The sequence below is a fragment of the Dermacentor variabilis genome, chromosome 2, assembly GCF_050947875.1.
Source record: "Dermacentor variabilis isolate Ectoservices chromosome 2, ASM5094787v1, whole genome shotgun sequence".
In the NCBI taxonomy this organism is placed as follows: domain Eukaryota; kingdom Metazoa; phylum Arthropoda; class Arachnida; order Ixodida; family Ixodidae; genus Dermacentor; species Dermacentor variabilis.
The window spans coordinates 74,405,883-74,427,325 of NC_134569.1; the positions used below are offsets into that span (position 1 = coordinate 74,405,883).

The following is a 21,443-nucleotide window of genomic DNA, read 5'->3' on the forward strand; positions in this document are numbered from 1 at the left end:
TGTCTGTGTAATCTCACTAAGAAACACAATGACGTCGATCGTCAAACCAATACAACAAATCGTCAAAACGATTGCAGCGCCCATAGCTAAAGTGGTGGGCCTTGCGCCCAATACACGGAGCTTTGCATTAGTGATGGTTCCGCGCGCACACACACACACACACACACACACACACACACACACACACACACACACACACACACACACACACACACACACACACACACACACACACACACACACACACACACACACACACACACACACACACACACACACACACACACACACACACACACACACACACACACACACACACACACACACACACACACACACACACACACACACACACACACACACACACACACACACACACACACACACACACACGCACGCACACACACACACACACGCACACGCACACGCGCACACACACACACACACACACACACACACACACACACACACACACGCACACGCACGCGCACACACACGCACGCACACGCACGCGCACGCACGCACGCGCACAGACACACACACACACACACACACACACACACACACACACACACACACACACGCACACGCACACGCACACTAGGACAATGGCAAAAAATTACTTGTGATCATGCTCACCACATTAAGCATGCAAAAGCGTAAACGAGGTGAAAGAATTGTGAAACAACAGATTTACAATATACACTGCTTGCGAAGTTTGACTTGCATGTTGTAACACTCCGTGTAACTAACACAGCTTAGCTGTTCGCCCATCTTCGCGGATCGGAAGAGGCGGTAATTTTTCCTATAAATGAAATCGAACTGGATCCAGTTCGATTTGCTGCTTGTCGACAAGCAGCATTTTATTTCGTCTTATAATACACTACAGTCATGTTTTTTTGTAACCAGTGGTTGAGTACTAATGACAGAATTCAACTGAGGAGTGCTTTCGTCATCGGGCTAGTACTTAAATGTCCCGGGGGGTCTCTAATCACGTCCTGCGTTTACCTCAATTTCTCGATTACTAAGGATCTGCTCGCGATAATATTGACGCCTTAGAGATTCTCGAGCACTAATCTATCCCTTTAGCTTTACTTAATATTTGCGCTTTTATGTCTTTTTATGTATCTCTGCCGAATTCTTCTTCTTCTTCTTCGTATTATTATTATTATATGGTGGTTGAAAGCACACAGATGCTTGAAAGAAAGCAAGTAGCAGGCTGGCAGCTGTCACCTGAAGTGGTTGAAAATTCGTACTTTCTATCCCCTCCTTCACACCCTAGGAATGGGAAACGTTTCGAAGCATGAGGTGATGATGAACTTCTGGGTTCACAGTACCCATGGCGCCCATGTTCCATTGTGCCTGTCCGGAAGAGCAGCTTGGTCTGGTGGCTTGTGTAGTGTCGGCACGGCGCCAGCTTGGTAGGCATTGAGTCGCTGCTGTAGTTTAGCCACAATCTGTTGAAATGAAAATACATAACTTATTGTGTCCCGTACATATGTGAGAGATTGGAAAGCTCATTGTGGTCCGACTGGTGTCTTAGGAGCGTTAAAACAGTATTTTGATGCTTTTTATTGTGTATTGGCTCCAGAGTTTGCGGTTTTTCTATCAGAAATATTCAGCTGGCGTTTTCAAGTGTTTGTAGAGTTCTGAAAAATCTGTATTTTTCTGCATTTACCCTGCACAAATTGAATAATTGCAATTATCGGCAAATATCTAAATCGGAGCGCTGTTCGGTAAACTGAAAAATTATGACGCTGCAAAATAAATGCGGATGCATGACGCTAATGCACAGCGGGAGTTTTGTCAGTGTCACATGATAATCTAGTTGGTGACTGCTATATTTTGATTGAGATAATTTTTTTCGAGAGCACTTTAGGCTCTTTGGAACAAGAACTTGATTTGAATTATGCTATTATATTCCAGAAAAGCTCGAGTTCTCTAAAGTGAGCACTTACGTGTTTTGTAGTTTGTTGTGTTCACGTGAGTGTTGTACCGCAGGAAAATGTAGTAATTTTTGTGACCGCTATGGTGCAATTCGTGCATTAATAGATAAAGGAAAGTAAACTGATCAAGCTAGAAATGTTAAATTTTCGAGACATGTTCTGTGTGTTCCACCAAACTTTACACAACATGTAATAATGGCGTGTGTTTAAATAGTTAATGCCAGCTGGCAGTGGAACCGGTCCGGTGCTCTTGGGTGAATAGTGCCTCTGGAACATTCTTTTCTGTGCAAAAGAATATGAATGTGCATCTGTGTCTGCGTTTCGTAGATGCTATTTAAGCACCCTACTCAGTGCACCCAGCCGAAATAACGAATTTGCAGTTTTTTTCTCGCACCATCATACGAGAAGGCCTCAATGGTAGCGTTGTGCCAAACCCATTTAGTTTAATTAAATAAGGCCGAAAACGTTAAGAATCTGTGTTTTCTTTTAAGTCGATCTCTCACTGAATTGAACAAAGGAAACAAGTTTTGGCACTGTTTCAGCGTTTTTTCCATTAGGATCAGAGAATCGAACAACTGCTTCAGTGAAAGTAATAAGGAGACAGAATACTCACATTAGGATGGACTCTGGCTAAGTTATTCAGCTCGCACGGATCCTTGACAATGTCAAAGAGGTAGACAGAATCGCTCGACGAAAAGTTTTTCCCGTACCACTCCCCACAGTCCAGCGTCGCTCGTCGCCTCCACCCTTTAGGAAGCCCGAAACCACCGTCCATTCCGTACATGTATCTGAGCGCCTTCACGACGTCGGATTTGAAGAGCAGGTCGTCCATATCACGTCGTGGATGGCTGCCTCCCGTTGTCAAGTAGCGCTGGTTGAACAAGCCGGTGCTGTCCACCACCAACTTGTACCTGGAGTCGCGAATTGCTCCAGCCGAGAGCGAAGGGCCGATATTGTAAAGCACCTCGGCTCGTGGTGAACGCCACCCATTCGAGAGGTGCTGCCACATGTTGTGCCCGTCCAGCTGAGGAAGCTTCGCTACGTTGCCACCTTAAAAACACAAATCGTGCGCGCCTAAGGTAAGGCAAGAGGAATGTAAACGCTTACGAGAATAATAGTGGGATAAGGATCCAGGTTTAGCCTGGAGTGATTACATTGGTAAACGTCATTGTCCAAGGCTCTCTTTGAGACTCTTCGAAACACAACTTGATAGGATGAAATACCGGCACTGCACGGAGGCTTTCTTTTTGCCAAGCTAAAACTTTCAATGTGAATAAATTATGTTGGGGAAACCAGGCATTCATTGCCAGTGTAGTGAACTCCATTCCATGGCGACAAAAACAATGGTCACAAAACAGACAAAATGATACTGTGTTCATAAATTGTACATTACAATGGGAACATTGCGCGTCACCTTGGAGTATTTGTAGCAACGCCTGCTCGCCGGCGAGTGTGAGGGCGTTTGATCCGGATTGCGACCTCGCGAACCTTTTATATTCCTGGTTGATGTCGGGCAGTGATAAGTGTGCCCATTTCTTATAATCATACAGACTGCAAGAAGGCGAATAAATGCGTTCTTTCCGTCTTATTGCTTGCTCTTGCTTCGTCAGTATTTTCTTCTTGATTAGTTTTACAATGCTCGATTTACTCATTTTATATAATATCTTGTTCGTAATGCTCACTTTTTCCATCCAAAAATTAAGTGTAAATTTGATCTGCTTAGCAGTCGAAGGAACCATTAAGCTATGCAGAATTTACTTATTTGTTAGAACTGTTGTATATATTGAGCATCGTCAGTTATTCAACCTTTATAGAAGCTTCTGAACTCTCACAATTTGGTGCAGATGATAAAGCGGTCCTCATCAACCGACATATCACTGTGGGAAATGAGGTCTCAACGAACATCTACATAATTTAACGATGGCGCTTTTTTTCGGCATCTGGATTCATGCAGAAACCATAGAAGTAATTCTACTAACCGGCAACGGAATACAAAGTGGGCAACCAGTCCGTAATATGCATTAGTAGATTTGATACTCTTCGTCTCCGGGCAAGCAGGGAACTCCAGAGAAATGCAGCCGCCCGAGTGCCTCCCTCCCACAGCGTACCCTTTGTACCGCGCAGTGGCCAGTTGAAGCTGCGGCTGGAATGCGTGCCAAAAGGAGCTCCACCATTGTCGCTGCTGAAAACGATGACTGTGTTGTCCAGCACTCCGGCCTCGCTCAGTGCTTGGAAAACTTCGCCTACAGATAGGTCCATTGCATCCACCATGCCTGCATAATGAACATAGCTGCGTTGTCTTACGCTAAATCTCGAGCGCAATAGCTGCATACGAATATCCAGAAGTAGCGCACCGGTGGCAAGAAAGTGGACACAGTTTGGTTGACGTAATGCGCCCTACAGCAGATGTGGTTTCCATGGGCCCTTTGCTGTTATTCGTGAATCGAACGTTACTTCATATACTAGCCTTCTCTTCACTGTCTGATATTAGCTCGTTGTTGTGGCACCATTCGTGTCAGCACGGGCGGCGGGTTGAATAGCACGGTGCTAGCTTGTTTTATGTTCGGTGCAAGATTGCCTCAAATTCGGATTATATGCGCTCCCGCGTTCTTTTCATCTTCGTCAGGCGTGTGCTTAACTGAACTTTTTGGATATAATAAGCATTAAACTAACATCACTCGGTGGCATATTCCCACAGCACTCTATCGTTGTCGGCTGGTACCACGTGACTACCCGAAGGTTAAAGCATATACTATTATTAGGCGCGTTCTAATAGAAAAGCGATATGTGCAATAGGTTAAGCAAGGAAGAAAACTTATTGCTACCTATAGTCAACAGGAATCATATGGAGGTCCAATGACATATTTATGTTGACAATGACACAGCGTCATTTAAATGCCTTGGCAAGAAAGAAAGCGTCGTGTCACCCACTAAACAGGAATCATGTGGATGCACAATGTACATAGCCTGAAGCGGGATTCACGACACATTTAATTTTCTCGTGCGGTAATTCTGCCATTGGCCAGCCGTCTTCGTTTATAATGTATCCGACATCAGCATTGTCGAGCAGCTTTAGCGTAAGAACTTTATTGTCAATACAGGCCTCTGTTTATAACGCAATCTTGAGCGCTTGTCGAAAAAATTATGGTGACTCTCTGTGACATCAGAGGCGCTACAACTTTAAAGGGACAGTAAAGTTTTTCCTTTCTCCGCCGGGTTATGCTTTCTTAGTGTTTTTCGTTCGTTCTCGGCTTTTCCTAAGCCGCCGCACTGTTCTCGGCTTCGGTATTCCGAAACTAAAGATGCTGGATGTCAATAATTTGAACTGCATTTATTTACAGATATACATTAGCGGTTACACTGAGTATATATTAAACAAGGAAAGGGAGTTCATATTAACGAATGCGGCTGAGAAAAGGCCTCGGAGCAGTCCGTCGCTTCGATCGGGCACCTGACGAGATTGGTCCGTCGTCTCAAGTCTCAGCTTACTCTGGAACCTCTCAGCCGCGCGCATTCTCAACCCCAGCCACGGGACCATGTCCGGGCTGCGTAACTCGCACTGACGGTGGCCGCCGCCCGAACCAACCGAGCCGCCCGCACCACCTCGGCCCGACCCAAACATTCCCCAATGGCTGCCTTCTCCATCAGATGCCACTGCAGTGGCTCCCTACGCGATTTAGGACGCTCGCCAGACCCAGTGCGCGAGAACCCCTGCCGCTCCCTTTTTCGCCGAACAGCGTCCGGCCACCGCCTTCCCAAAGCAGGCGCTCTCCGGAAACGGCCCGGGTGCGAGCCAACAGCACAACATTGCCATGCAACAGATACACAAACACATGGACCCCAGAGAAGTCGAGCAAGCACGCACTTCAGCCAAACAAAAAGAATGCACACATGAGTTTAACCAAGGCGAACATTCACAAGCACTTTACAGGGACAGTGAACAAAACTATTAAAAAGAGTCAAACATCGAAATTTTACTCGGAAACCGTTACTGTTCCGATACGCAAGGTTTATTTTACATATTTTTGAACAGATGGCTGTATTTTTGGACGCGTGTGAGCGCTGGGCGGCTGCAGCCGGGTCGCGCTGAGGTGCGTGCCGACCACCGTGACGTCATGTGTGCCGGCTTGCAACAGCAGCAGCAGAAGAAGCAACAGAGGTGAGCAGCCTCGCTTGCCTGGCATTCGCCTGTCAGTGTTTTGTGAGCGCGCAACGATGCAAGACGCGAATGAAAGTGACTGCACGAGTGGCACAATCACATGAAAGTGCCACGTGAACTTACTCTGTAGTCGCTTTCTAACGATGGAGTAGTCCAAGTGTACCACTGGAATAATTAATTAGGCCGCTGTTTCGAACGCAGTTGAAGCTGGAAATGAAAGCAGGCGTTGTAGTTGCACAGAAACAGGGCGGCGATTTGCATGTTGTGTAGGCTATATCCACGCGCCGATTCAGGCAGTCGGCCCTTGCGCAATAGCGAGTGTACGCATAGGATGCCTGTGGCGTCCATTCGGGGTCTGCTCCAGTCCACCTTGTACTTGCGACAGCGATGTGGTGCGGCCACTGCGGACGCTATATCAAGCTCTCCCATAGCGTTATGCGGAAGTTTCATGACCAGATGAAAAGTATTGAAGTACCCTGTCATGTCAGCGCCCTTTCGTTGACACGCCACAGCGCTATAGCGCTGCAGCAAAGCAAGGCTCGTCCGATAGTTAGTCACTGTCCTCGAAGTGCTCGGAACATAGAAAGTCACGCTTTGACAGCAGCCATGTGGGCTGCGACTAGCGCGCAGCGCTAATCCATATCCTTTCATGCTTCGGCTCTGCCGGAAACGTATGGCACCGCTTGTCTCGCCCGACGATACTATTCCCACACCATTTCGCGCAGCGGCCTAGAGGCATTCTCCCGCGTCCTGCCAGGTGCTTCACTGATCAAATTACACAGCAGCACATAACACAAAAGGCGATTTCGAAGACTTGGGCACGAGCTCCGCTTGCGAAAACAAATATGCGTCCGAGAGCAACCGCACTGTTGAGACGTCGTTCGCTCCCGTACGGCGCCGTCCATGCGGGTGGAGAGACGCGGGCGATGGCTGTCGAGCCGTTATCCGGCACAGACAACTTCACAGAAACGTCACTTCCTCTAGTTCCCGACTCGGCCTCTAGACGCGGTATTTTGTGAAAAGTGCCTGACTTTCATTATTTCCCGCTAGTTTCTGTTTGAAAACAAGGTTGTGTTAAGCACTTTCAGCACCAAAGCTTTCAGTTGGGCTAAAAACTCCGGCGGTAAAAGTTTTGTTCAGTATCGCTTTAATCTATTCCACATTGTTTCTATTATTTTTCTGCAATCAGATCTCCACAATTGGTCAAATCGCTTGTGGCCATCCCCAGTTCGCCTGTCTGTTACGCGACGTGACGAAAACAATGAATTTCTTTATCTGATATGACGCATACACGTTGATTAATACATGATTAAATCAACTAAAAGAAAAAATAATCATTTCTTATTCTACACATTTTTTGCCCTTTAACCCGGTCTTATTGGTAAAAAGCTTCCGGGCTTCGCCTACTTCACCTGTCTGTCACCTCAGTCACAAAACCGTGAAAGCTCACATCAAAGTTATGTGGACGCATTAAAGATCGATGTGCCGAACTCAACAGATTTTTTTTTTCGGAATAGCCGGAGAATTCCCCGTTCCGAAAAGAATGGCAGAAGGCGACCCGCCGATCGATCTGGCACTGGCTGATAGGAGCCGCTGGGAAGAATGGCTTTATTTGTTCATAATAAATATTCTTTCGTGGACGTATAACATTGTCAAATCCTTTCGGCTCATATACATCACTCTGCCAATTCATCTTCGCTGAGAACCCGTTCTAGTGAAATTTTTAGGTTTCCTTTGCACCACCGCAAGCTAAGCAAGAAGGAGCAGGTCAGTCGCAGAAGCGGGCACCACCCTCCTCATTCAGTTTTGTACTTTCACTGTGCTAGCTCGGCCCTACCGAAACCCTCTCCACTACTGCGTGCTCCTTTGCGCTTGTCAGCCAATTAGGAAAAAAACCTGTCAAAGGTGGACGATGTTATTCGCTTTGAAAGGAAACAAAGTGTGACTTGGTATAAACGAAGAGACCGTTTGATTGTGCTAGTGAAACAACGCGGTGCGTCTCCGCCCGATGCTTGCGTCGGTGGTTACACAAGGTTGACGTCAAGAGATTCGAATAAAAACAGATTGACCTCAAGATATTCGAATAAAAACGGATTGAACTAGTTTGACCTTATAGGGCCATAGTTCTTTCGTAATGAAAGGAACACTGTTTTCACGGTAAGTAATTAACGGAATATTGCAACTTCATCTCGAAGAAAGACACCATCTAGAGGTCAGTGATGCACCAACCGCAAGGGCAGCTCGAAGGTGTCTTACCTGCAAAGATTGTTCTACTTGTTTCTCCTATGTACGGAAATTTTTCGATGTTCTCCCGTGGAGCCTGCAATGGTGTACTGCTCCCTGTACAGTGCACTGCCTGGTAGCTCAGCACAAGAAAGAGCGGCTGCAAATAGGCGGGAACAAGTTGGAATTGATAAAAAATGTTAGGAGTGCCAGCTCTACACGTTACAGATGTAAAGCTTAACAATAAATGTAAGACCTCGTAGCAAAAGAAAATCCTAGCCTCTTCAATTAGCGGTAAGAGTAACAGTCTGAGCAATGTTACCTTCCCTTTTTTTCTGTTCCGAATAATGTGCTTGGCTCGCTGTGTGAACAGGGTTGTAGAGTAGGTTCCGTTACTCGTCCACAATGGATCCGTGTTGTGCCAAAAGTCGAGACCGGTTTGGTTTTGCTGCAGAAGAGTGAACAAGAAAAACGTCGATATACGCCATACGCCTTGCGTCAGAAGGCTTTCAGAAAAAAATCGGCAAGAAAACCGCCGGGGTGCCTTAGTGGCTTTGGCGTGCCGCTGTTAAGCCCGAGCAAGGAAGGTCGAATCCTGGCCGTGGCGGCGGCATTTCGGTGGGGGCGAAATGCAAAAACGTCCCTGTACCATGCACTGGGCACCACTTAAAGAATGCCAGTAGGGCAAACTTAATCTGTAGTGCCCCGATTATATCGTGGTTCTAGCACGCAAAACCCAATAGTATAACTTATTTATTTAACAAAATATATTTTCAAATATGTTTAAAGTTCCACAGCAACGATCCATTTGCGGAGGAAGACGGGGAAGCGCATCTGTGGCTGGGCGCTCAGAATGGGAACCAACAGGTTGGCTGGTGCGCACTACACACATAGCCGTCACGTGGATCAGCAGTTGCGGCACTGGGGAAAATAAAACGCAAAACTTCGCTCTCCTGCAGCAATCTAAATTAGAGCCATGGAACTGTGGCAACGAAAATTTGGGAGAGGGCGTCCTTTCCTTTTCACTGAGCTATCGCGTCATACTTATTGTGATATACATTATTAAAACGACTTTACCGTTGCTGATGCTGGTAGGTCTTGCCCAATAAGCTGATGGAAACCCCCCCCCCCCCTATCTCTACACCCTTGATTGTGATCATCCCGGCGTTGTCGTTTCGTCATTGATGCTCTATCACCATTTTTCTGGAGCAGTGATTCCACTGCTGTCCTCCCATTGTCCTCATGCCCACATCTCGTACTTTGAGAAAGTGAGCGAGGCGTGCGGAAATGCGCTGGGCGGCGTACATCGACCAGCATTGGCAATGATCGGCATCACGCTGTCCTCGTGCCGTCGTTGTCCCGCCCTCGACGTCATGTCGTCGTCGTACCATTTTCATCCCTGCTGGCTGCTGGCTATAGTCTTGCATAACTGGCCAGTACCGCACATAGTGCACGGATATAGCGGATATAACGGATATAGGTACCGCTCGCAGCGGCACGGGCCGGATGTAAGTGGACGTGAGCTTCAACGCCACGACGCCGTCGTTGTCATGCCATCGACGCTATTACATCGTCCTAATGCTATCGTGAGCATGCATTCATGGTCATGCCATAGTGAGGCTTTCGTCGTGTTCATTCTGACCCTGTCCCTGCATTGCCATTGTCGTCCTCAGGCCGCCATACTAGAGCCGTCGTCTTCCTACCATCATCGCCATTGTGTCGCTACCACTCCGTTATGATCACGTTGTCGTATTCGTGCCATTGTCCCAGAGTCGCCGTCATGCTGTCGCCGTCATTTCATCTTGTCATTTCGTCGTAGTGTTTCCGCCGCCTGTCATGACGTCATCATCATGCCATTGTCGTCATACGATCGCCGTGATTCCAGCATCGTCATACTATTGTCGACATATTGTAATTATTTTACCATCGTCAACTCAGTGTGGTCACACTATTGTCGTAATTCTAGCTCCGTTATTTCATCGTGACGCCAGCATCGTAACGCCTTCTTCCTCCCATACCACCGGTATCATTGCAGCAAATTTTTTATTCCTTCGTGGTCATACCATCGAGATCCAGCATCCCCATCACGTTATCGTCATGCACCGTCGTCGTGCTGTCGTCTTCAGGCAGTCGTCGTTGCAGCATCGTCGTCACTACAAGCGTCGTGATTCTATAATCGTCGTGCCATCGGGCACATGACCGTCGTCATTTCGTTGTCATCATGCCATTGTCGTCATTGCAGCGCCGTGACGCCACGAGGATGTTACGTTTTTGTTATTCCTTTACCGTCATACTATCGGCATCACTCGAGCATCGACACTACGTTGACACCGTGCCGTCGTCGTAACGTTGTGGTCGTGGCGCAGTCGTCGTCATAACATTGCCGCCACTTTAATACTCTTCTCTTTAATACCACGTCTAAAAGTGTTTTTATTAGCTGGATAAATGCTTTTCCCATTTCCTCTGATAATTTCATAACTATCAGACTTTGTTGTTTGCGCGTACGACGCAGACTGTTAACCTGGTGGCCTCGGCACCTATATTTTCGGAGATGCATAAGATATTACGCACACATAGCGTTTCTCGCACTGTACAAATATTGTACAATTGGGGTTGCCGGGCAGGAATGCCGCAGATTATGGAGAATGGAGATGCGGAGCAAAACGGGTAACAGGATGATGGGTAAGGTCAGCGTACGTGCGAAAGTGAGCGAAGAGAACAAGTTGGTTGTCAGTCAGGTGCCCTGATGAAAAACAGTTGCCGTGTGCTTTTAGCGTAAAATAATCATTTAAGTGTGTGTAAATATTCGAAACTTTTGAATAAGGACTAGAATAGTTTTCTGTTCAATTTGGTCTACGAATTGATTAGTGAATACGCGTAAGTACGAATATTTTTCGAATACCTCTCATATTTCAGAACGTCAAGTGTGCTCAATTAAAGATAAAATTGCAACAAAAGCACAGTAGATTTAATCCTCGCGGGCATAGTCTAAACACGACACATGAGAACCTGCGTAGTGGATCGTGCTGCTTCGTTAAGGCATCCAGACTTACACGTCCATTCAGTGATTATTCGCGCTCTACGAAAATTCATATGCATGCTAATAATTATCCTTGCTTGTTCCTAATGCTATATTTGTGCTTAATATAAAAAATGCTTCATAATATGCAATGTGATGACATAAACTTGCTAACGTTCAGAGCAGGCTGGTGGCAGTTCTGCAACGACTGCTAACCCATCGCTCTTACGCATCGCAGGCCTTCCTGACAAGACATAGCTACAGGCAACAGCCCAAAACAGTGGCGCAGTAAAAGGCTCACCGACTGCCCGCACGCGCACTATCGCTTGTTTCCCAGCACGTGCCATCATCGACTACAGCATATCTACCACGGGATTGATCACGGGATATCTACGCAACGGGGGGCGTTTCGCCTGTAAAACTGCACCGACACCGATGGAACCCACTTCAGAGCTGGCTGGTGGCCGTTCTGCAACGACTGCTAACCCATCGCTCTTACGCATCGCAGGTGGGCCTTTCAGACACCTTGTTATGCTATATCTATTGGCGTAGCTGCCGGCCTGCTCTAAACGTGGTTTGAAATTTATGCCATTTGTTACTTGTTTGCATCCTTTTGTCGCTTTTCGAGCCGGATTCCGAGATTCTGCAGACTATGGATGTGTTGAAGTATTCTGCCAGATCCATGTCGGAAAAGGCACCAAATTATATTAAGGAACTAGCAAAGCTCTTCATTGAACTGACAGCGAAGTTTATCGAGGCCGCAGCCGAACTTAGGACTGACGTAATGACCATGAAGCAATCCGTTGAGTAATCCGGAATTTACGCCAGGAGCTCACTGAGGTGAAGAAGCAGAGTGAAGACGGTGAAAGAGACTGCCAGAGGCTAAGGAAAAGCTTGGGGGACTTAAAAAAGGATCTTGTTGAAGTGAAGCAATAGAGTAGACGCAACAACATTGAACTAAAAGGAGTGCCAGAGACAGAGAACGATAACTTAAAGGACACAGTCCAGAACGTTGCCAAGCGCCTGAAATTGGATCTCTGAAAGTGCCTGAAATAGCTGAAACTTGGCTCAAAAAAGATGATGTTGTTATTCCTGATTATCTCACAATTTCTCATCCACGTGATTCACTTTCGTGCGGTGGTGGTGTAGCCCTTTTTGTTCATAACAGTCGCACCTATTCAGCACTGCCCAATGTCTCCTGCAGCACACATATATCGAAGCCTTATTTATCATACTGCACAACTCTGTCATCATAGGTGTCGTGTATCGACCACCTAATTCACCTGTAGCTTTATTTCTTCAAAAACTTGAATCTACATTCTTCACTCTAGTGTCACGACACAAAGGTCCGGTTATAATTAGTGGTGACGCTAACATAGACACCAGTCATACAAACCATAGTGACTATACGTATTTACTAGAGTCCTTTACTTTTCAAAATCTGATCACTGTCCCCACTAGAACAACACGTACATCCGCGACTGTCATTGATCATGTTTTAACTAATACAACCTCGAATATTAATGCTGGGGTATGCAAGCAACCCATCTCGGACCATCTCCCCAGCTATGTAACGGCCAAGACGTCATAAAACCGAAATTAATGCACGCCAAAGTAAGTACGAGGATTGACTACGCTTTGCTTAGATCGAATATCCAGTTAATCGACACTAGTACCATATACCACGATGACGTCGACATAGAATTCTCCAATCTAATCGACATCCAGACTTGCGTTAAAACTAGCAGCAGTTTAAAACATCTGTTCGCTCATATAAGTTGCCCGTCTCACCCTGGATGACGGAGCAGATTTTAGCAGTATTGCAGCAGAAGGACTTTTGGTATCATAAATGGAAACAGGATCAGGATAACAGCTGTTACTTGGGTCAGTACAAAAAGGTACGCAATAAATCTTTGGCAGTTATGCGTACACGAAAAAAAGAATACTATACACGTTTAATCGAACAGAGCTCCGGTAACTCTCAAAAACATGGGAAATCGTGAATAGTGTTATAGGCAAAGCCACACAAACAAACGTTTCCGGACGTGGTTGATCATAATATAGTGAACAGATTTAATTCATATTTTACTACTGTTGCAATTTCTTCAGGTACCAATGTAAATAATACAGATATAAACTCTTTCTTACCAAGCCCACTCCCAAACTCCTTTCGTATGGATGACATTGAACTTAATGAGATACACTCAACAGTAGCAACTATGGATAGTAATAAAGCTGCAGGTATAGATGAAATTACAGTACGTATGTTAAAAGAAAGTATTGTTATTCTGGGTCCAAATTATGCCACGTCTTCAATCACTTACTTGAAACCACCTCGTACCCAACGTCACAGAAAACCGCCCGAGTTGTCCCAATACACAAGGGCGGTGATCGCTCAAGCCCTTCTAGTTACCGACCAATATCCGTGCTCAGCCCCATTAACTTTTCGAGAAAATCCTTGCTAATCGAATCAATAGCTTTACACACAAATACAACATAATTTGCCCACAGCAACATGGTTTTCGGCCAAACCATTCAACCTCATCTGCGGTGCAGTTTTTAGCCCACATTATAAACTGTGCTTTAAATGACAAGAAACTCGTAGCTGTAGTCTTTCTCGATTTAAAAAAAAGGCTTTCGATACGGTCGACCATTCCATCCTTTTGTACAAGCTAAAGCACTACGGTTTTCGGGAACGTATTTTCGATTTCTTTTCTAGTTACTTCAATGAACGTCATCCGATAGTTGTCATAAATAATGTCTCATCGTCACCACAATGTATTCATGCAGGCGTACCCCAAGAGTCTGTTTTGGGACCTATCCTTTTTTCTGTATGTTTCCGACGTTCCACGTGTCTTAACATTCAGAGAAATGCTGATGTATGCAGACGACACTGCTATAATAATTACAGGCAATAGCATCGAGAAAATACAGTCCAAAGCAAACGTAGATTTGGCAAACGTCTCTAAATGGTTTTCAGTCAACAAGCTTGCTGTAAATGCCAAGAAAACAAAATATACTATATTTCACTCCCGCAGAAAACAAGTAGATGCCAACTCTGTAAACATTAGTATTGACAACTCTCTACTAGAATATACTCCGTGTTTTAAATATCTTGGCGTAATCGTTGATAGAAACCTCCACTGGCAAAACCATTTATTAGCAGTTGGGGCGAAGGTGCCATCGGGGTGCATCGAAGTGCTTCAGGCACGTGACTTTTTTGACACAAGTACATTACGTATTTTATATTTCTCCTTTATCCACAGTCATCTCCCATACTGTCTGAAATCATGAGGATGGACCTACAATAGTTATCTCCAGCCAATCAGAAAATTGCAGAAACGATCTTTACGAGTCATAACGCAATCTAAGCAGGATCACCCCAACAACCCATTATTCCACGATCTACGGATATTACCCTTCCATTCACTACGCCTCCTAAAAACAGCAACTGTTGTAAACAGTATCGTAAGAAACAACCACCCCTTCCATATGTCCCTCTTTCATACATCATCGCGTACTACCAGAAATGTATTATTAGGCAACTTTAATCTACCTCCCATGCACAACGTTTATGGAGAACGACGGCTCTCTTTCATTGGTGTTCAGGTACGGAACACTGTTCCACAAGAAATAAAATACGCTCAAAATTTTGCACTTACAGCTAGATGAATCTTTCAGCGCATGCATTAAAAATGTTAAAAGACATCTAACTGCTGTTCGCATCTCATTTATTATTGTGATATAACATGTACGATGTTTTTGAAGCAACTGTTTCTCGTTATGCTTTCTTTTTGTCATTTGTATTATGTATACATCCCCCTCTCCGCTTTTCCAAATTTTAATTGTGCATGTGGCAAAGTGTCTGCATGTTAGAATTTGATTTCTTGGACCCATAACTAGCCTACGGCTACGGGTTCAAAGAGTACTGGACACACTTTTATTATGTTATCATGGATAAATAAAGAATTTGAATTTGAATTTAAATACCAGGATGCAGACAACGCTCCAATTTAATGCGAATATGGTTGTTCATTATTCGAAAAGTATTTGATATTCGATTCGGTTCGGTTAGGTTCGCTTCTGGCTGTATTTGATTCTTATTTCATTCGGTTTCAAAAGTGCTAGTATTCGCCCATCCTTAATAATCAGTTATCAGCTGCCAGATGCCAGTTTTACATGTTGTGTTATATATTCAGGCGATTTCGATGTGAGCCTGACATCTCTCTATTTTTTCAGTGCAAGTTTGTGAGACGAAAGGTACAAAGATGTATTATTGATTACATCTTGTGCCCCCACCCTACATATTATTATGAAACACATCCGTTTAGGACAGCACCACTGAACTGTGACGCCAAGCGTTATATAATTGCTGCGGAGTGGAGCAGAATGTCAACCAGTCTTCTCGTATAGCTTGAATGGTACATATATATGGTTTTTCTCTTTCCTTGCAGCGATATGTAATGTCACCTGAAAAAACTTCGAGAGCTTATGTGCTCTAAAGATGCTAACTAAAGTGTAAGAGAGCTTAGTATCTTTTGTGTCTAAATATTGCGAAAGTAAAGTAACATGAACAAATGTTTTTCTTTAAAATAAACAATGGCATGTAAGATAATTTGTCCTTTATCACGAATCAATAGGCAACTAGCGCATCATCTTGTCTTTATCATAGACATCTTTTTTTTGTGTCCTCTTGGAACAATGCAGCGCTACTTCACCTCCATGACTTTGCGTTTTATAGCGTGTCTAGCACTCCGTTAATACTTCCCAAGTCATTGAAAAATTGACAGAACGCTTAAGCTTCCCCTTTAACAGCGGAACGCGATAACATTCAAAGATCCCTGACTACTTCCCACGTTTCCCGGCAACTGCAGCTTTACCGGGAAACGCTGCCTGTGAACGCTATACACTAAGGGGGGCGAGCTTTCTGGTTGAAACGCAGCCTCTTGTGTAGGCCACGATACAGCGGAGGTTACCGCCTTCTGGAGGTGTTTCAAGGAACCGGGCGCGTCGCTTTATGGCCTTTGAGTTTTGCGCGCCTGCAGTGGCCATGACCTCTTTATAAATGGGAGAAACGGTGCAAAAGGGGTTTTTTTTAGTTTCCGCATAATATAATTATGTTTTCTCGTATAAACAAATTACAGTCCTAGGCTATCATTTGTTTACGTCGTGTGTAATTCATACTTTACGATTTTTCTGACGTATTTTAACTTGAGAAATGAACTTAGTTCAGTAACTACCTTGCGCTACATGAAGGGCCGGTGCGGTTGGTACGCGTGGTTCGGAATGATATTTGCCGAAACGACGTCCGATGCTGGACGTCGACGCCGGATTTTGTGCCATACGGGGCCCTTAACGCTATCGCATTAAAATTAACTTCTTTCGCGAAATCTAATTTTGGCTGATGGGCTTCGTGTCGAGACATCGATGTTAGTATGACCCTCCAAGAGAGCGTCATATATGGAAACAGAGGACATTTGTATCTCAAGTGAATAAGAATAACATCATAAGAACACGATTTCCGTACTCACGACACAACTGGCGCTGGCGCACTTACACACGTAATGTTGTGGGTAAAGTAGTCCTCTTCTCCGTTGTAGAAGCCGTAGAAGCTGTCGAAACCACGTGATGTTGGTGTATGGTTTCTCGTGTAGCTACCCAAGTGCCACTGCGAATGATGCACTGATATCAATACGCACAACCTATAGAGAAGGCATACTGTGTTTTTCAGCTTATTTGGCGGTTCATCTCGCCGGTGTGGCTCAATGGCTATGGCGTACCGCTGCTGAGAATAAGGTAGCATCGTCGATCGTCAGTATGGGGCGGCCGCATTCTGACGTGGTCAGAATGTGACACCACTCGCATTCTTATATTTACGCCAGAATTAAACCCCGAGTGGTCGAAATTAATTCGTAGCATCCCACAAAGCGTTTTTCTCATTGACCCTGTGGTGTTAAAGGAATTGTTGAAACCGTGAGGTTTTACGTGCGAAAATCACGATATGATTATGCGGCGCGACATTGTGGGAGGCTCCAGAGTAATTTTAACCACCTGGTGTCTTTGACGCGCATTTAATGCATGGCTGACCAGTGTGTCTCCATACCGCCCCCATACGAATGCGGCCGCCGCGGCCGGGTTCGAACACGCGACCTTGAGCTCGGCATCGCAACGCCGTAGCTACTGGATTAACGCGGCGGGTTGTAGACAAGAAGGACAACCTTGCTGTATACATCGCCAGACTTATTACACGTAGTTTATCAATGAACAGTGAAAAAAAAAGTATAAAAAGTAAAGCTCTGTCCGTGATCGGTTCTCCCTTTTTAACGCAAAGAGGGAAAGAGAGAGGGAAGAGGTCAGTTTTAAGAGACCCTGAGAGGTGGATAATATTGAGCGCGTGGGAGACTTTCCGGGAAAAGCCAGCTAGATCTTCGACAAAACATTTACAACCTATCACCAGAGCAACCAAGGCGTGTACCTTTCCGATCAAGTGGGTCTCGTAACCAAGTTCCTTGAAGTACTGGGGCATGATACGCACGTTCAAGGGTAATCCCCAAGGCTCAGCTATACCAATAGGAAAGCCTTGCATGCCTGTGTAGCGTAGATAAAGAAAAAAACACAATTCCATTTAGGACGCTGTATGAGCACATCACGGCAGAGAGCGTACAAGTAGGTGATTAAATAATGAAAATTCCGCTTGAAATTTCTTACAGATGATTAAATAAACAAGTGCAAATTAAGATTGTCAAGCAAATACTAGTTCTACACCAGAAAAAAAAGTTGCCTAAATGTCTAAAAAAACAAGGCGAGGATATGGCCGCAGAGGTAAGTACACGCATTTTAACGCGTAAGCTTTATTAAAATGTACGTCCATAAGCGTTGCTTGGTTACGTTGTGGCCGCTTTACGACAATACCACGACGATAAGCTATTTGTACATTACGTCGCTGCTTTTTCTGTGCTTTTCCGTTTGATCCTGAGTGGCTGCGGATAGGCGCTGCTTCGATGTAACCTTTGGACACGCCCTGCGCGCACCTGTCACGCTTACTGGTCATATTCTAAGATGGTGTGTCTCAACCTTTAGGGGAAACATCGAGTAGCCTAGGTGTTCTCCGACAAAGCAGGAGTGGAGTACTCTAGGTAGCACTGGTTTTGCGTCTTGCTTTGCAGCGCCAGCTACTAAAGTTTCATTAAAAGATGTTTTGTTTTTCCGGTTTCCGTACGGTATGAAAATATCGAGGTCATCAAGCATATTGCTAAGCTGTTAACAGAAAAACACAATACAGAATATATCGCGACTACTATCCCTGTACCTGATTATTATAACAATTGATTAATGCACGTGCAGTCACTGGTAGGAGTTCCCAGTTTAAAATATGGAATTCGTGAAATGTTGCTGGGAATAAAAGAATTGCAAAACATGTCCACAGGGTAACTTCAGAGTGCTTCAGAACTTTGTCAACGATCGGTGCAAAAAATAAAAGGCAATAGCTAGCGGCTTGGAACTAATATATGGTCGTAGTTACAAAAATGTAGTCAGGTTCATTAGAAAACCCGTGTTATAGAATTGCGTGAACAGACATAGAGCGTTGGCGCTCGCGGAACGGGAGGAATGTGAGTCGATGTCAGAGGCGCAGCTGGTGAGTTAGAGCAAAACTGACATCATGCCGGTTCACGCAGGTGCCTTCATAGTGGCGTGAGTGGCGTGAGTGATGGCTTGATGCTCTGATATAAAGTAAGGCACGTGCTCGATGGGCTCTCTCTTTCCAGTTGCTGCGACACGAAAACTTAGACCAAAAGAGCAAAAGCTCAAGATTTGGTGTGCGTCAGACGCTGCAGTTTGGTGAAGCTTTCCAGTGATCGGTAAAGTTGCAGGGAGTCGAGGAGAATTACGGTTAACAGTTGACGCTGCCTTTAATGGGCGCTTACTATTGAAGCTTCGATAATATTTGCTAGGAGTTATCTGGGCTTTTATATGCGGCAGGCGCTCACCCGCAAATGGGGGTTACATTTGGTGGAATTTTTCGGATACGCGCTAGTGATCATTCGAAATTAAACAAGGTATTGTAGCTTGTTTTATGTCTTTTACGCGGCTGTGCGTAAATGAACGCTCGCAAACTGGACCGCTGCTGTGCTGACGTATCTGGCAGCAGTGTGGGTTTCAGTCACTGCCGAAATGACAATGTTGTGTAGATATCGAGCGAAATTTGCTAGAACTTCAATTTGCGTGTCTCTCTCTAATGCTCTTCTGGTACTTGTTGTCGTGGTTACGACAGAGAGGCATCACCTGTACGTATAGGGTAAAGTCCAGTCATGAGGGCAGCCCTTGAAGGAGTGCAGAATGGCTGGACGTAGTAGTTGTTCAGTACGACACCATCTGCCGCGAGTGCGTCAATGTTTGGCGTTGGGATCTGAGAAGACCCGTGAAAGCTTACGTCGTCCCATCCCTGCAACAGCGACAGATGTCCAAACTGTGTGACCGTGGAAACATTGTCCTTTCCTGCTTTATTTTTGAGCGATAAATATCGTTAGCATGCTGAATGAGACTCGCTGACTTGCAGATTTGCCCGAAGCATGTGCTTGCACCATTCGCAAGCCAGACGTTTATTCAATGGTCGTAATGTGCAACAATCGGCTTTCCAGCCGATCAACGAATGTTGTCACATTACTGATGTAACTATAAAGAATCAGTCATCCGCAATTTACCTTTATGAATGGATTGCACAAAACCACTCTGCTGTTTACAATGGGGAACCCTGTTCACTGGTTTTCACCACAAAAAATAAAGCACGCAAGGCAGATAGGGACGAGTAACAGCTGTGGGCAAAACAAAACCCACCCGATTTTCAACAGTTTTAATCTGCAGGTACTCAAAGCTGCTGAACTTTCACCGCATAATACACGAAAAATAAAAAAATACTTGTGCTTGAGGCAGTATTACCGTTCCTATTATTGACAAAGTATAACATGGCCCCTCGTATGTTGAACTAATTTGAAACGTATTTGAAAACAGGCGTTACAGACTGTTAGTTACGCGGGACAGGAAGATCCTTTGGTGCCTCATTTTCACTACTTTCATCATCATCATCATCATCATCATCATCATCATCATCATCATCATCATCATCACCAGCCTGGTTACGCCCATTGCAGGGCCAAGGCCTCTCCCATACTTCTCCAACTACCCCACTCATGTACTAATTGTGGCCATGTTGTCCCTGCAAACCTCTTAATCTCATCCGCCCACCTAACTTTCTGCCGCCCTCTGCTAGGCTTCCCTTCCCTTGGAATCCATTCTGTAACTCTTAATGACCATCGGTTATCTTCCCTCCTCATTACGTGTCCTGCCCATGCCCATTTCTTTTTCTTGATTTCAAGTAAGGTATCATTAACTAGCGTTTGTTCCCTCACCCAATATGCTCTTTTCTTATCCCTTGGCGTCACACCTATCATTCTTCTTTCCATAGCTCGTTGCGTCGTCCTCAACTTAAGTAGAACCCTTTTCGTAAGCCTCCAGGTTTCTGCCCCGTAGGTGAGTACTGGTAAGACAAAGCTATTATACACTTTTCTCTTGAGGGATAATGGCAACGCGCTGTTCATGATCTGAGAATGCCTGCCAAACGCACCCCAGCCCATTCTTATTCTTCGGATTATTTCAGTCTCATGATCCGAATCCGCAGTCACTACCTGTCCTAAGTAGATGTATTCCCTTACCACTTCCAGTGCCTCACTACCTATCGCAAACTGCTGTTCTCTTCCGAGACTGTTAAACATTACTTTAGTTTTCTGCAGATTAATTTTCAGACCCACCCTCCGGCTTTGCTTCTCCAGGTCAGTGAGCATGCATTGCAGTTGGTCCCCTGAGTTACTGAGCAAGGCAATATCATCAGCGAATCGCAAGTTGCTAAGGTATTCTCCATTAACTCTTATCCCCAATTCTTTCCAATCCAGGTCTCTGAATAACTCCTGTAAACACGCTGTGAATAGCATTGGAGAGATCGTATCTCCCTGCCTAACGCCTTTCTTTGTTGGGATTTTGTTGCTTTCTTTATGGAGGACTACGGTGGCTGTGGAGCCGCTATAGATATCTTTCAGTATTT

General features: G+C 45.1%; 1 protein-coding gene across 1 annotated transcript in view; it reads right to left on the reverse strand.

Moving 5' to 3' along the window:
• Positions 1-862: 862 nt before the first annotated feature.
• Positions 863-21,443, reverse strand: part of LOC142570344 (arylsulfatase B-like) — a 36,576-nt gene continuing 15,995 nt past the window's right edge. The window contains exons 3-9 of the mRNA XM_075678732.1: positions 19,631-19,790; positions 17,823-17,935; positions 16,905-17,015; positions 8,362-8,488; positions 3,926-4,219; positions 2,560-2,996; positions 863-1,457 (exon numbers count right to left, since the gene is read on the reverse strand). Of these exons, the coding sequence (XP_075534847.1) occupies positions 1,329-1,457; positions 2,560-2,996; positions 3,926-4,219; positions 8,362-8,488; positions 16,905-17,015; positions 17,823-17,935; positions 19,631-19,790 (1,371 nt within the window). The 3' untranslated portion in view covers positions 863-1,328. The remainder of the gene's footprint in view (positions 1,458-2,559; positions 2,997-3,925; positions 4,220-8,361; positions 8,489-16,904; positions 17,016-17,822; positions 17,936-19,630; positions 19,791-21,443) is intronic.